The sequence below is a fragment of the Hippichthys cyanospilos genome, chromosome 18, assembly GCF_059441005.1.
Source record: "Hippichthys cyanospilos isolate Australia breed blue-spotted pipefish chromosome 18, RoL_Hcya_1.0, whole genome shotgun sequence".
NCBI lineage: Eukaryota > Metazoa > Chordata > Actinopteri > Syngnathiformes > Syngnathidae > Hippichthys > Hippichthys cyanospilos.
The window spans coordinates 220,796-235,372 of NC_142386.1; the positions used below are offsets into that span (position 1 = coordinate 220,796).

Sequence of the window (14,577 nt, forward strand, 5' to 3'; positions counted from 1 at the left end):
CGGGCTGAAATCAAAGATTGGGCTTCGCGAAGGAACGGAATGTTGCGCCCCAAATCCGTATGACATGGTTTCAGCCAGTTGGCTCAAGCCTTTCTGTCTTGTTTTCATTCATTTCTTTCACCGACACCGAAGGTCTATGCGTAGCCTTTCTGAGCCCCTTGCGAATCTACCGCCACCCGTTCGGCCGGGTAGCGCTTCACAAATGGATTTGGACCACTTCCGCCAAACGGTCGGTTGGCGGTCTTGGCTCCGCCGCCTCAAGGCCCCGCCGTGACCTCGGGGGCACCGGGCGGGATGGAAAACGCAGGCGCAAAATCATCATTTGCCGGAATTTGACAAGGTGACAACATTGGAGTGTTTTGCGAAGGCGGCGAAAAGCAGCGCGAGCGAGCCCGCCCGCTCCGTGATTTCAGGCCCGCCTGGCCTGGCCTCGGGCATCTCTCGGCGCATCAGGAAAACTGCCGCTCGACGCAAATTCCTCCACACGGCGCGCAGACCAAAAACTAGCGCAAACGCCATCGAAGTCTTTGTTTGCCACCCGATTGCGCACTAAACGAGGATGGTTTTAGTCCCGCGGAAATCCATGACATCATTAACGTGCAGGTTTGACCGTCTTACAAACTATGAAGCCTTCTTCATTTAGCCTCGGTTTGCTATCCTCTTCTAAATAATCGGACGCGGAGTTGATGGATTGGTTTCCAGGCTGCGGTTGAACGGGGAGGAAGCCTCGTCACTTTTGAGGCAAGGTTGCCCTCTGCTGAACTACCCGGATATGGCCGCGAGGGCGAGGCGAGGCGAGGGCGAGGGCGAGGCGAGGGCGAGGCGAGGGCGAGGCGAGGGCGAGGGCGAGGCGAGGGCGAGGGCGCGACGCTCGCGTTCGCATCCGTCCTCGCGCAGGAGCGAAGCGAAGAAATGGCACGCGTCTCCCGGATGCGACTTTTAAAGACGAAAGCGGCCGCGCGGCTCGGCTGCCGGTTCGCAAACGGAGTGATTACACTCAGGGCGTTTCTTTGTTTTTATTACAAACAAATACAATACGGGAGTACAAAAACACATTTCATGTTTCAGCAGAAAAAGAAAAAACGTACTAAGAGAAGGGCCGTCAAAATCGGCCATTCCTTTTTAAGAGCGGACGTGATTTTGTTCGACTTTGAAAATCGCGCTTTGGAGCGCAAAGGGTCTCGCCCGTCCAGCCGAGCATTTGAAACGGGCTTACCTTCGCGGTAAGCAAAGCGCTTTTTATGGCCACGGCGCTGCCGGTTGACGAGAGCGCGCCCAAAGGTGAGACGGCGGGTTGTCCGTCCCCTCTATAGGCCGTGGAGGGTAGAGCCCACGATGTCCATGAAGGTGGCTTCCACGCAGTAGCAGATCTGAACATCCGGGTCGGCTCCTCCGAGCTCCTCCGCCGTCCTGCGGGGTAACGCCGGTTTGGCGGCGCCTTCGACGGAAGCGTCTCGTGGCTTCTCCTTTAGATACCGCAGACCTAAGAACAAGGAAGAAAAGCCGCTCACCTTCGGAAGAAGCGCGCGTTCGCCCAATATTGGCGGCAAAAGAACGAGTCGGGAGACGTCGGTACTGACGGGCGACGAGAGGGTCGACGTGGCGGGCTTTGGTGGCCACGTCGGAGGCGCAGACCTGCCCGACTTGCACTAACAGGGCGGTCACGTCTTGGTAGAGCGGCGGGAAGGCCTGGCAGAAGGCCACCAGGCAAGGCAGCGTGGCCATGAAGAAGGCAAAGCGCTTGGGGCGAGTCAGCACTGAGCAAAACCATTTGAGCAAACGGAACCGTTTGAGCCCCGCCGCTTTTTTCGCTCGCGGCCGCGCGCTGACAGGCGGCCGCCAAAGGCGCGGAACTCGTTTGCGGTTTGCCCACCTGTGAGAAGTGTGCCCATGACGCTGACGGCCAACCTGGCCACGCTCAGCGACTTGGGCAGCGCGTACTGTATGCACAGGTAGGACAGCAACTGGATTGCAAAAATCTGCCGACAAATAAGATTCGCATGGGTTAGGCGATGGGACGGACAGATAGATAAGATGGTTCTTTTCTTTCCGGGATGCGTCACCTGCTTTTCCAGTTGGGGCTGGGCCAGGAGTTCCGGAATGAAGTCCAGACAGATGTGCATAGAAGGGATGCCCGACACCGTCAGGGGCAACAGAGCTTGCGGATAACCCTGAAAGAGACGAGGTATGGAGAAAAAAAAGATTTTGTGACCTTAAGTAGAAGTGCTCATGCCAGCTAGCTTTTGCGCGGCAGAATTGGAAAGGACGGCTTGCGGGAGAGCGGCGACTGTTAGCGCCGCTGGAAAACGTGGTGAGCCGTGGGGTCAAAACTAAGCTTTTCTAACGCGTGGAGAAACGGGCCCAAAGGCGAGGAGAAGTTTTAGGTGCTATTCAAACCTTGAAAAAGGAAAAGACTAAGCTCTTCAAAACGGAAGGGAGTGGGCGGGGCGGCGGGGGGGCGCAACCGCGCCTCGTCTTACCTGAAAGTGGACCAGTTTTGCAATATTGGTGTCGGCGATGAACATCTGATGCAGGAGACAACAGATGAGACAGCGCACCTCCCGCAAATCGCTGAGGAGGCCTCCCTCCGGCTCCGGCTCCGGCCCCGGCTCCGGCTCCGGCCCCGGCCCCGGCCCCGCCTCGCCGGCGGCCCCCTTCGCCCTCGCCGGCGGGCTCATCGGGGGCCGGGGGCCGCCGACGCCCCTCAGGAGGCTCTCGGCGCCGCACCCGAGCCGCCGCTCCTCCGAGGTGGGTAGGCAAACCTCCAGGAGGATCTGGACGGCCGCGCTATCCTGGATTTGACGGGAATCCCCATTAGCCCGCGGCGAGCAAAGTCTCCGAGAAGGCGACGGCCTACGGATGCCGGCCCAAACACCTGAGCGGCTAAAAGGGCGTTTTTCAGCTCCTCCCTGGTGACCTCGGGCGTATCGGGCTGGCCGGGTACGCCCAGGTTGGAGACCGTCTGGCTCTGCCTGTCGAAGTCCGCCGTCTCTTTCAAATGGCTGTGCAGGAAGGCTTTGGACGCTAACAGGTAGCCGTTCAGCATGTGAAGGACGATGTCCATTAACGGGGGACATCTAAACAGAGAGGGACCGATACGCGCGGCAGCGTCAAATTCAATTCGTTTGACTCGCCGGCCGGCTATTTTAAAGGGACTTTGCAGATGTGGCGCAAAGCTGGATTGGAGGCTCACAATAAATTCCATTTGGCCAACGGGGCATTTTGACACCTTTCTTTAGCCTGACACTTGAAAGTGTCATCTATATTGTTTGAAATGTGTATCTATCTGTCTGTATTTGGTACACGCAGCATCCACTGGAAGCGGCGGGCCCGGAAGGGGGCTCCTCCCACCTGCGCTCCCTTCTGGAGGTTTCTGATTTTGCCCTAATTGGGGTTTTTGACTTTTTCCTTCCCCTTCTGGGAGCTTTGACAGCGGATGCCGTTGTGTACCTTACACCGAAAGGATGCCTCTGTATGACTTCTTTTTTCGAAACCAGTCTCCACATGACCTCTTTCCATCTGTCAAGCCCTTTGAGGCTTTTAGGGCTATACAAATAAAATTTGAGCGATTGATTTCTTCCAGTAATAGCCTATCCAAACTAATTGTTCAGAACGATTAAAGACAATCTAGATGTTGATTTTTTGCAAATATGGTCCTGCCCTACCGTCAATGAACTAGCGCAGAGCCCCCCCAAAATGGATCTTTGACGTCGTTCTCCGTCAGCGGCGGCGGACGCGTGACGTAGGGCGCGAGTACGGGGCCGATTCGACGTGTACCTGTACACCCTGTGGTCGCAGCGTAGAACGATGAGGGGGTCCACCATGAGGTCGTTCTGCGTGTACCTCTGCTGTCTCAGGTGCTTTGCGGAAGGTTGGAGGGCGTTCACGGTCATCACCCACAACCTGCAACGCAAAGGCGTCCGTTTGAGCCCGCGTCTCGGAAGAAATGGAGTTTGGCGGCGCACCGCGTGACGTATATGGATGACCCAATCGACGGGATCAACTGCGCAATCCATAAACGGTCAGTCGCTGCTGTGTTTTCCCTGGGAATGAGTAAAAGCTGTCATTGGCAAGGATCCCTCTTTCGGGAAACCCGCCGAGACGCGGTCCGATCCATGGGACGTCCGCTCGGAGCTTTGGAACCGCGCCGCTGTCCAACCGGGGGTCGCGCGGCGCGGCGCGGCCCTCTTCCGTCCCGAGCTTCGGCTTGTCCCATCTATCGGCGCAGAAGTCTTTGGGTAAGCGGCCCGGGGGTCAAGGGGGCAAGGGCTCTTGTTCTACGGGTCCTCCTATAATCCACTTACTGAGTCTCACAGCAACTTATCAAAGCTTGAAGAGAAATGTCACAGAGTCACTGAAAAAAAAAACACAAAATGCTTTCCCCGCTAGGGATGCAATATTTTATTGATTTCTGCTATCCTACACAAAACTCTAATCGGATATTGAGATGAAAATGAAAAAAAAAGGGTTTTTTTTTGCTTGTTGAATAACAATTCTAAATGCAGAAAACCAAGTAAGGCATTTCCACTTAACAGCGAATGACGAACAAATCGGCCTTTTTTGATGAGCAACTTTTTTTTTTTTTACTTAGGTCCATCAATTTTGGAATATGACACAAAAGTGTAAGGCATCCGGAGCCACGGGTAAGGAAAAGGCGTGGTAAGCGTCAGCATAACTGAGTCGTTTTTTCGCGTTCTATTCGGACTTCGGAGGGTCTGCGCGGTATTTGCCGCCCAAAACTTAAATTGCGTGGACAACTTGTACCTGCGGGGCATCACGGTATTGAGGCCCATCCAGAGCTTGTTGAGGGTCTGCAGAGTGCGGCGAGGCACGGCGGGTTCTAGCAGCAGAGCCATGCTGGCGGTCAGGGACTCCGAATAAGGGATGAGGTCTCCCGGCGTGAGGAGCGTCAGCTGATCCAGGATTCGCATCAGCCCGGGACCGCTGGACGGCAACTTCAGGAAGGCTGGGAAGGAAAAACGAAAGACCTTTGGAACCGGGAAGACTTTGCTCGAATGTTTGGCCGATTATTTGCGGCGGATGTTTAAAGGGCCATAACGGGCCCGTTCTACAGACGGGCCCCGACCGAAACCGCGGATAGCATACCGTGGCGCGCAAATACACAACAAAACGGCGCGGCGCGGCGCGGCATAAATCATCGGGGTGGGATATATTAACGGGACGAAAGCACAGACTTCCACGGCGGTGGTTGGAAGGCAAGTGAAGCGACGCACCCTGGTGCAGCTGGCTCTGCGTGTATTGGCAGGTGTTGCTGGGGAGCATCATTTTCCTCAGCAGGGGAAGAGTCCCCGTTACCTCCTCTTCACACATCCAGTCTTCCACAAGACACAGGTGAGGGTAGTTGATGGCCAGTAACCGCAACAAGGCAGAGTGCAGACCTAGAAAGACGGAACGGGAAAGCGAGGTTTTCAAACTCGCCCTTGACCTGGGTCCAATGGCTTTTTTCTTCCACTAACCGCGCACGAACCAGAATCGGGTGGCTATCGTGTTGGGGTCCCGTCCTCAACTCACCTCCAAGCTCTTGTTGCAGCCTCTGGGCTTGGGTAACTAAGTATTTGATGGGGATCTGGTCCATCAGTGCTGGTGAATAGGACTTGGGCTTCTTCTGCATTAAAGCTGTCCCAACCCCCCCAAAAAAAGAGGAAAGTGAAAAATTGCGTTGGGCTCCCCGACCCGCTGCACAAAATATACAGTAGGTGAGACGAGGCAAGACGGTCCAAAAATGAAACCTCAAACGTATTCTTTGATTTTTAACGGAACGAGCACTTTTCTGAAGGTTTTAGTATTTTTAAGAAAAGAAGAACTCCTGTATCCTGTGGAAAACACTACATGGTGGCGTCCTACTTATTTCCCAGAGCAATTTGACGCGGCCACCATTTATCGTCATCGGGGTGGGATATATTAACGGGACGAAAGCACAGAAAGGATAGGATAACGCGGAAAGGATAAAAGGCCGGAGAGAGAATCCCTACGATGAAAATCTCGACACACCCAATTGTTTGGTGCTCGCCAACAAATTCTCCTCGTAAGACAGGATGTAGTAGAGGATGAGCAGCTGGGTCGTGATGGAGTTGCGTTGTCGTCCTCCTCGACTGCCGTCCCCTTGCTAGGAGAGAAAGAGCAAAACCTTGCGCGACTCCGTTTATCGGAGTCGTCGTTCTTGCGAGCGTCCTCCATTCAAAGCGAGGAAAACATTTTGGACCGCGATTAGCCGGAGCCGTCCGTTCGCCGACGCGTGAAAGGGGCGCTCGCCCGGGACCGCTTACGACCGAGGAGGCCCGGAAGACGCCGAGTATCTCCTGCTCGGTGATGGGCTGATTGGTGGCCTCCGGGTTGGCCTTCGACGCAGGCGTGAGGATGGAGTTGATGTAAACGTCCACCAGAGGTATTAGCTGAGTGTGGATGGGGGTGTTTGTCTCACACAGCTGACGGTAGATCCAGTCCTTGAAGACAAAGCCGGGCGGCGCGGCGCGGCGCGGCGTGAGCTTTTCCCACGCATTTCTCTCCGGGCCGACATCCATCTACCTTGATCGACACTTTGTGCTTGGTGAAAGCTCGGCTTCGAAGCAGCTGGTAGATGCAGTGAATGGGGAGGAATCCCGTGATGTTGGCGCTCAGATTGTTGGTCACCGCAACCCTCACCGCGTGGGCCGTAACCACCTGAATGAACGTGGCGCGCGGCCGACATTGCAAGTTTGGAGAGAGGAAGAAAAAAAACATTTCCAGATTTTGAACAGTTCCGGATAACGCCAGATAAATTGACCGTGACTGTGGTTATTTGTTTACTTTTTTTGCCGGGTGAAAAAGAATTCTAAACACAAAAGAGCAAATGACACGTAATCATAAAAAAACTACTTTGAAAACTTTTGGTGGATAACGTTTTTCTTGTTTTGACTTTGTTTCAAGTGTGCTTGGCAGCGCTCTACTTTTTTCATCCTACCCTGACACGTACACAAAAAAGTAGGTATCCTGTGCAAGAAGCCTTTTTTTTGCAACCGAGGTACATGAGTTACTTGAGGACGATTGTTCAACTTAAGTCGATTGTGAATGCTACGTGGGTCAGCAAAAAGGTTTGAACGGCACATCGCGACGGCACCTGTTCCGTGAAGATCTCTTGTGTGAAAATGGTCTTCATTTTGCTCAGAGAGCTTGGCTTGATGGCAATCTACAGGAGAGAAAAAAAAAAAAAAGATGAAAAGTGGCAGCTCTGCGAGTGAAAACAACCTGAAGGCAGCGGCGCGGGTATTGCTATTTTTCAATTTCCTCTCTTCATATTTCATAAAGAAATAGTCTTCTTGGCAGGAAGAACGGCAAATTGATAGGGTTGCCCCGAGGACGGAAACAGACAGACTCGAAATCCAATTACGTCGCGCATCTTAGTGGAACATGGACTGAATCGGGAAAACCACTTACACACATGCGGGAGAAAATAGTGCGCTTAATAAGTTACGTGGGTTAAAAAGGACACGAGAGTGTCTGAGATACTGCGCGCGTATGCTGAAAGCGTTTCATTAGGTGCGGCTGCAGCAGCGGGGGAGCGGGGCCGGGATCCGCTCGGACCGACGAAACGTCGCATCGATCGCCGTCGTGGTCCGAGCGATTGGCTTACCTTCATCCCTAAAGTGGAACACACCAATTCGATAATGGAGCTGAGCTGGTTGCTATGGAAATACATGGCCACCAGTAAGAGCATTTCTCCAAAAGATGCGGATACGCCCGCAGCACTGTTCGGGGGAGGATACACAAAGGAGATCCCGACCGTTAACCCCGCGTGTTCAAAGATGACATTGGCAAAGTTTACAATTACATAACGACTGTAAGCAACATTAGTCTCTGGACTGATTTGACTTCGATACCTTGTAGTGATATGATTATAAAAATTAAAAAAAAAAAAAAGAAAGAAATATCCCACAACCGCAAAAATGCAAAACGCGTGGTTGGAGTCATATTGGGCATAATAATCATCCTTGTGGGTAAAATAAGGCATGCGGATGTTGTTACCTCTCAAAGTATTCCTCCTCTTTGATCATCCAGCTTAGCCACATGACCATGAGCTGCTCCTGCTCCGGTGTGCTTGAGGCATGCAAGATACAAGACAAGCGAATGAACTTGAGAACGGAGCAGACCCGCAGGCGATTGTTCTTTGTGCGCCAGAGGGGAAAAAGAAAAAAAAAAAAAAAAAACACTTGATCTCGCGGGTAGGATTCAGCAAGGAGAACACGGCGTACCTGACCAGCGTGGGGAAGGCGAGTAGTTTGCAGAAGGACAGGGAGACAAAACGAACACCTGCGGGGGTGGCTGGAGGCCGGCTCGTCATTAGCTGCAGTAGCTGCTCCGCCTCCTCGTCCGTTGGTCTGGGTCGGGACCGCGGGAAAAGTATTCACGCGCTCGTTTCGATTAGGCCAAATTAAATCCGCGTTTCCTTCAATCGTTCTGGACCCTCACCGCGTTAATGGAAGAATTAAAGCCAACAAACATTTGAGTTAAAAGGTTCGATTCTTTAAAAAATAGACCAATGATGTGGAAGATACTCAGACGGGAGTGACGAATACAGATTTTAAATGAGTCTTATCTTAAAATGAACATTCATAGCTTGTGCGTAATTTGCTTAAAGGCATAGCCCGTTTATTTTTTGCAATTTTTAGCGGTCAAAAAATAAAGAAAGAAACACCCCGACACGCAAAAGCATCCTTTTGCGCTTGCTCTCGACTGAAAACGACATTAGCTGTGCTCGCGGCTCGGGTGAGGGGTACAAAGTATTCATTGTACATGAAAAACTATGCAGTTATTCAATGACCTCAATCGACCCCAAAGATGTCATTTTATGTTTTTGGGTCCAGACATTCAATCCCAGGTAGCTATTCATACAAGTTTTTTGAGGGAGTGTCTAAAAAAAATTGCCGGAACTAAATCATAAGCAAAATACTTAGGTTTGGAGTTTGAAAAAAGGCTAAATATTCCTTTAAAGGCATTCCGGCACTTTTGCAAAATCTCAAATTTTGACATCTGTGATTTTTCAAATGAGGTCCGAAATCAAAGCTTTCACAGTAGGTTTAATCCCACAGGTAGGGATGGCGTTCGACCAGCCAAGGCAAAAACTGTAAAAAAGAAAAATGGGATGGGTTTGTCTTGCCTCTGACTCACCTGAGCCCAGCGATGCCCATGAGGGCGCAGTAGAGCCGGAGGAGAGCGCTGGCCTTCACCACGTGCTCCTCCCGGAGGCCCGAGTATCCGAAGCCACCCTCGTCGTCCGCGTCGCCGTCGTTGGGGACGTGGGTGCTTCGCGAGCGAGGCAGGATCGCCACCAGCTCCAGCAGCAGCTGCCTGCGCATCTGCCAGAGCACCGAGCCGCTCTCTCTCTTTCGCTAGTGGAAGACGAGGGGGGAGGAAAAAAAAAAACATAGGAGATGATGAGCAATCATCCGCTTGCAACAAGCCGCTATTGGCGGTTTCCTCAGCTAATTGCTTTGGTGTTTTTTCGCAATCAGAGCGATATATTCAGATTTTTTGCCTCTCCTCCAACAACGCAATCGAAAATGTAGCGAGCGCACGGGTCAAAGCGTCAGCGGGGGCTGAGGAAAGCGTCCCTCGCATCGTTGCAACACCGTGGCCTTTCGAAAGAAGAGCTCGTCATTTGGCGTAACTGAGAAGAAATGTCAACAGACGGAAAGATAAGCGAGGCCATTTTAAGCCTTTGTGATATTGTAAAGGCCCAATTGCACACTTCTTTTCAGCAAACTCAGTTTTGCTTTTCAATGGCGAAAGACTGAACTGTAAGGCGGACACAAAACAAAAGGTCACGCGCGCTCTAAAGCGGGATATGAAGCGTTCTAAAAAAGATGACGGCCTCATCAGAATGTCGAGGAGTATTGAGCGACTACAGTGCGACAATGATTCCCCGCGTTAACCTTTCTCCTGAATCCGACAGGAACTGGGGATCAAATTCATTCGCTTAATGTCTTTTTAGAAATCCAGTAACCCCCCCCACCCCCTTTTCTACAACAATTTGGGTGAATTTTACATTTCTAGGTCTACACCTGACTTCAGCGCTGACATAGATCATGGGTGTTCTTTTGAAACACAAGGCGCGTGTCATTAAAAGGACAAAACGACCGTGGAGTCATTTCTATATCGTATATGGAGTAATATAGGGTTATTGGGGGGGCGGAAACGAAACCCCGACCCTTTTCACGCAAGCTGTATGTGTATGAAAAAGTGTGAATACGTTCACATTAAAACCGATAGACTATGGTTCGTACATATTGAACGCGATGTGAGAAGACGCTTTGACGATTGGAAACATGTCTGGGGGCATCACTTTGATTCGAACGCTTTTGGCGCAGACCGACCGAAAGACGCGGAGATTTTATTTTCGGGTCGTATCACGGCGAACGACGAATTGCATCGGCAATGCGATGGTGAGGAGGTTCAACCCTGGCGGAGTCTCACCTGTTGGCCATTGCGAATGAACAAGCTGAACCACGTGCGGACTTTGCCGTTGGTACCGAGCAGTAAACCGCTGACGTAGGAAACCAGCGGGCTGACGGCCTCGTCGGCCGCGTCCGGTTTGTAATCCAGAGTGAGAGCCACGCCCAAGCCGGGAAGATGACATTCCTCCACCTGAGGTCCAAAGGCGTCACAAGAGAAAGCGATTGATCCTAATCCAGCGTTTGCCGTCGGTATTCCGGTCAAACTGTTTTTGCGCTGACCACCATGGCTCGGATGTTGAGAGCCTGCGAAGGGTTCATCTGGCACAGCTGCCTCAGGGCTTCGGTCCTGCGTCGCCCGCCGACGCTCTCCTCGTCCTGCCGCTCGCCGTTCTTGATCAAACCTCTGCACACTGCCAACGCGAGCACGCTTTGTTTTGAAATAAAGGATTCCGCAACCGTCGCGGCATCGACATTTGCGGCAAGAGGGTTCGGTGTCAAACAAAGCCCATTGGAAACAGAACACAAGAAATAGCCGAGGGCCCCCGAACGGCCCATGCTATCAATTTGCCCGGTGGTCGTTTACCTTCACTGAAGCTGTCGGGCACGTTGGCTACCAGCAGACAAAGAAACCAATCTCCGTTGCGAACATGCAGCAAAGCCTCCGCCACATCCACGATCGGCAGCAAGGACGGCAGTTCTGTCCGGACGACACCGATGCGCGCTCCATCAAACGCGCTAAGCCTCGCCGGATGCGACGACTAATTTGTGTACAGGGATGCCGAACGGATTCCCGAACCCGCAGAATTTCATCGACTATTACCGACAAACGCGCGACGGCTTACGAGTCGAGAGGGCGCGGCGGGTATCGTTGTGAGTCGGGCGTCATTCTTAATGACATTCAATGACACTCGATTCAATGACACTCAATTCCAGCTGCTGTTCTGGTCAGTTGGTAAAAGTTACGTTCTAACAGACGCGTCTTCCATGAGGTTTTTTATCAAATCTGATCGCAGTATTGTACTTTCACTCATTGACGTGTGGGTCATTACAAATACCGTTTGAAGAATTCTAAACTCACTCGCTGACAGATTTACACATCAAACGCATTATGACATGGCTGCAAGTGAAACAGTTAATGTCGTGCCAAAAACAGTACATTTTCCTTTTCAGATGAAGAGCAAATTAATTAGAACGTCAAGTAACTTAGGCGGTTTTAATCTCGCCGATTGTTTGCATTTGTTTGCTTGCATTTAATTTTTGCTGCATTTTTTTAAAATGTTTGCATTATTTCTTAGCATTGCGGTTGTTTTTCTTTTCCAGCTTAGTCCTGTATTGATAGCGTTCCGCGGGTTGCCGTGCCTTTGCCTGCGTCGGCCACCTCCCGCTGTGAATATTTTCAGGACGTACCGCAGAAGAAAGGCCGAATCGCCGCGTGAACGTTTCTCTTCTATTACGAATGCGGTCGAGAGAAGCCTATACTTTACGTACCCGCTTGTAGAATGCAAAGCACATCTGCAACCTCTTCCAGGTAGACCGGGCTTTCAAAGAGCTCCGACGACTTCAGAAAGAATTCTCCGTTGGAATCGGCCACCTGAGAGAAAGAGCGGAGAATTGTCCACTGGTTCGCCGCTCTTTTGCCGCCTGTTCCCGCGTTGAAAAAAAAACAACAAAAAAAAAAAACGGAAAAATTCTTTGCGGACTTGCGTTTCACCTCAAGACATTAGGTAGCGGTAGAGACCAGTTAATGGCTGTGTCTAAAGTGTCGTCACCACTACGACGACAGACCATACCATCTTTCACCTTTTTTGCAGCCGTTAATAAATTTAAGCTACGTACGTACGGTACGATGCCACTGAATGATTTGAGCGGTTGAAAGAAAAGAACTACTCACAAATAGTTATTACGCCTTTAAAAGCAATGACACGATTAGAAAAATAAACGTATAGCTTGCGTAGTGTGCGCACGGGGGTTCATTAAAACATGAGAAGAGCCAAAGACGAAGCGCGTACCTTACTCATGATCGCCAAAAGCTCACTGAGGGTGAGACGAAGTCTCCGAAGAGGATCGCTGTGCTCAAACTCCAAGGTGAGGCCATGCTGAAGCTGGGACACCAGGATGCTCTCCACATTCGACGCGCCCGCCTTGTGCCTGGCGCGAGCCGCCGTTGAGGAAGAAAGCGGCGGCCGCGCGACACGGCGACGAAGGATTACCTGAGCTGCTGCTCCTTCCTGGCATCCTGCTCCAAGGCGTGAAAATCGACAGAGAGCAGCGCCACGATGGAATTGACGGCTTCCACTCCCGACAGCAGCCGGAGGATGAGCTTCTTGTCCTCCGCCCAAGCCTGGCTCTGGTCGGCCGGGGCACATAACGCCATCCTCACCAGGCAAGGGAGCAGCAGCCTCAGCTCCGGGTCGCTGAGGGCCGCCAGGCGCTGCACGTCCACTTTTTGCATGGCTTCAAATGCGTAGGGGCTGACAAACTGCAGCCCCGCGCTGTCTGCCATGTCTGAAAGCGCAAGCACAGGCGCGGATGCTTTCGACGGATTGAAGGTACGAGCGCGGACGTCATCGAGGTGAAGCGAATACATAGCGAGTACGATTTGAAGTCGAAAGGCGTAGGAAGAGGTTCACGACCGACCCCCTCGGTGTTGTTGTTGTCGGGGGAGGGGGGCACCTATAGACTTGGGCTTATCAAACTTTTTGGAGTCGTGGACCCCTTTTGTTTGTTGGCTCTAAATCATTTCGATGGTTAATGTTTCGCATTGTTTTTTTTCTATTAGTTTCAAATCGACTGAGCGTTTGTTTAATTTGTATTTTTCAACACGACATGTCAGATATGGCAATAATAATGAACAGTATGGTCCATAAAGTATAAATTGTCACATGACATTATCACAACAAAACCATCAACAGAAACGCAAAATAAGCCCAACGCGGCTGTCCTATGTGGTCACGGGACTTGTTCCATGACAAACCGAATCGAGTCTTTATTAGGAATCGATCATTGACGGATTATTCATTCAAATTCAGAAAAATGAAGGCAAGAGGACAATATTGAGTTGGCTAACAATGACAGCTCGGCTAAAGGCTTGTTCATACGCGGTCAATGGTTTTATTAGCGTCCATATTCCGACTCAAAAGATAAAGTCAACGCCAGAGCAGCCACCCAACAAGTTGAACGTGGCTTTAATTCGACTTCTCATAATTTACAGCACTTAATTGCTATTCCGGTCACTTTTGGACTGTGTTAGCTTGCTACAAGCTAGCCCGCTAACAGCTAAAGCTAACGCTAGAATGAAAAACAAACAACGTGGTTGCGAAGGGTAGCAACCGCCGCGTGCTTAAGTTGCTGTAAAATCCGACGCTAAGGGGCTTACCTCAATTCGAAGAATTATTACGACAAGGTTTGCTAACTTTCGGGTAGGAGGCCTCCAGACCTCGGACTTGACTGCGCAGCAAAGCCGCCAAAGGGGAGCGCTAACACGGCCAATATCAGAGGAAGGATCCTTCCTTCGCGGTCATCCACACGTCGTCATTTTCCACGCCCGAACGACTAAACTGTTGCCATTTTCACTCGGGTGGACTTGAACTCTACTCGGGAGAGGAAAAAAAAGTAATCGAGTGAGCCGGGATCTGGAAACGTTCCGCTGAAAGAAGGAGCCGCTTGGCGGATAGGCTGTCGAGTGCGCCGCTCATTACACGGCGTGTGCTATTAGCATACGTTTACATTGACCAATACGTGGAAAGTTTGTGCGTGCGCATTTCAATTGAGAGCTTTGAGTTCAAGAAATTTAAGATTCCTAATCATAAACTTGAGCTAGCGTTGTTCTCCGCTGCACGTTTAGTTTGGAACTATAGTCCCCGTTCGATTTGAGCCGCTCGTAGAGCTGTGCAGATCCGAGAATTAAAGCTATCACACGAGCGGTATCCCGTCAATAACAATGAGGGGTAACTGATCCTTCACACTTATTTCTTTAAGTTTCCGATCGGACAATCAAGCAATAAATGCCCTTTTCCACACGTTCCGGCTATAGCGACTATCATTTATCTTCAAACCCGTATTTTGTGTGTTGTCTCGTTACATCGCGGTTGAGTAACTATTGTTATTGTCGTTATAAGTTATTGTC

At 51.2% G+C, this 14,577-nt stretch overlaps 1 protein-coding gene across 1 annotated transcript; it reads right to left on the reverse strand.

Annotated features, from left to right (window-relative positions):
* Nucleotides 1–1,002: 1,002 nt before the first annotated feature.
* Nucleotides 1,003–14,531, reverse strand: ints2 (integrator complex subunit 2). Its single transcript, XM_088440615.1, has 25 exons — nt 13,828–14,531; nt 12,662–12,956; nt 12,461–12,599; nt 11,940–12,042; nt 11,035–11,148; nt 10,731–10,861; nt 10,471–10,641; nt 9,166–9,386; nt 8,250–8,375; nt 8,023–8,094; nt 7,631–7,745; nt 7,118–7,186; nt 6,547–6,681; nt 6,288–6,464; nt 6,013–6,127; nt 5,533–5,637; nt 5,235–5,399; nt 4,765–4,966; nt 3,778–3,903; nt 2,876–3,077; nt 2,481–2,792; nt 2,064–2,171; nt 1,874–1,979; nt 1,581–1,757; nt 1,003–1,483 (listed from the first exon to the last, which is right to left on the reverse strand). Exons 2-25 carry the CDS (start codon nt 12,952–12,954, stop codon nt 1,308–1,310), a joined length of 3,660 nt encoding a protein of 1,219 aa, XP_088296741.1. The 5' UTR covers nt 12,955–12,956; nt 13,828–14,531; the 3' UTR covers nt 1,003–1,307.
* Nucleotides 14,532–14,577: the final 46 nt, after the last annotated feature.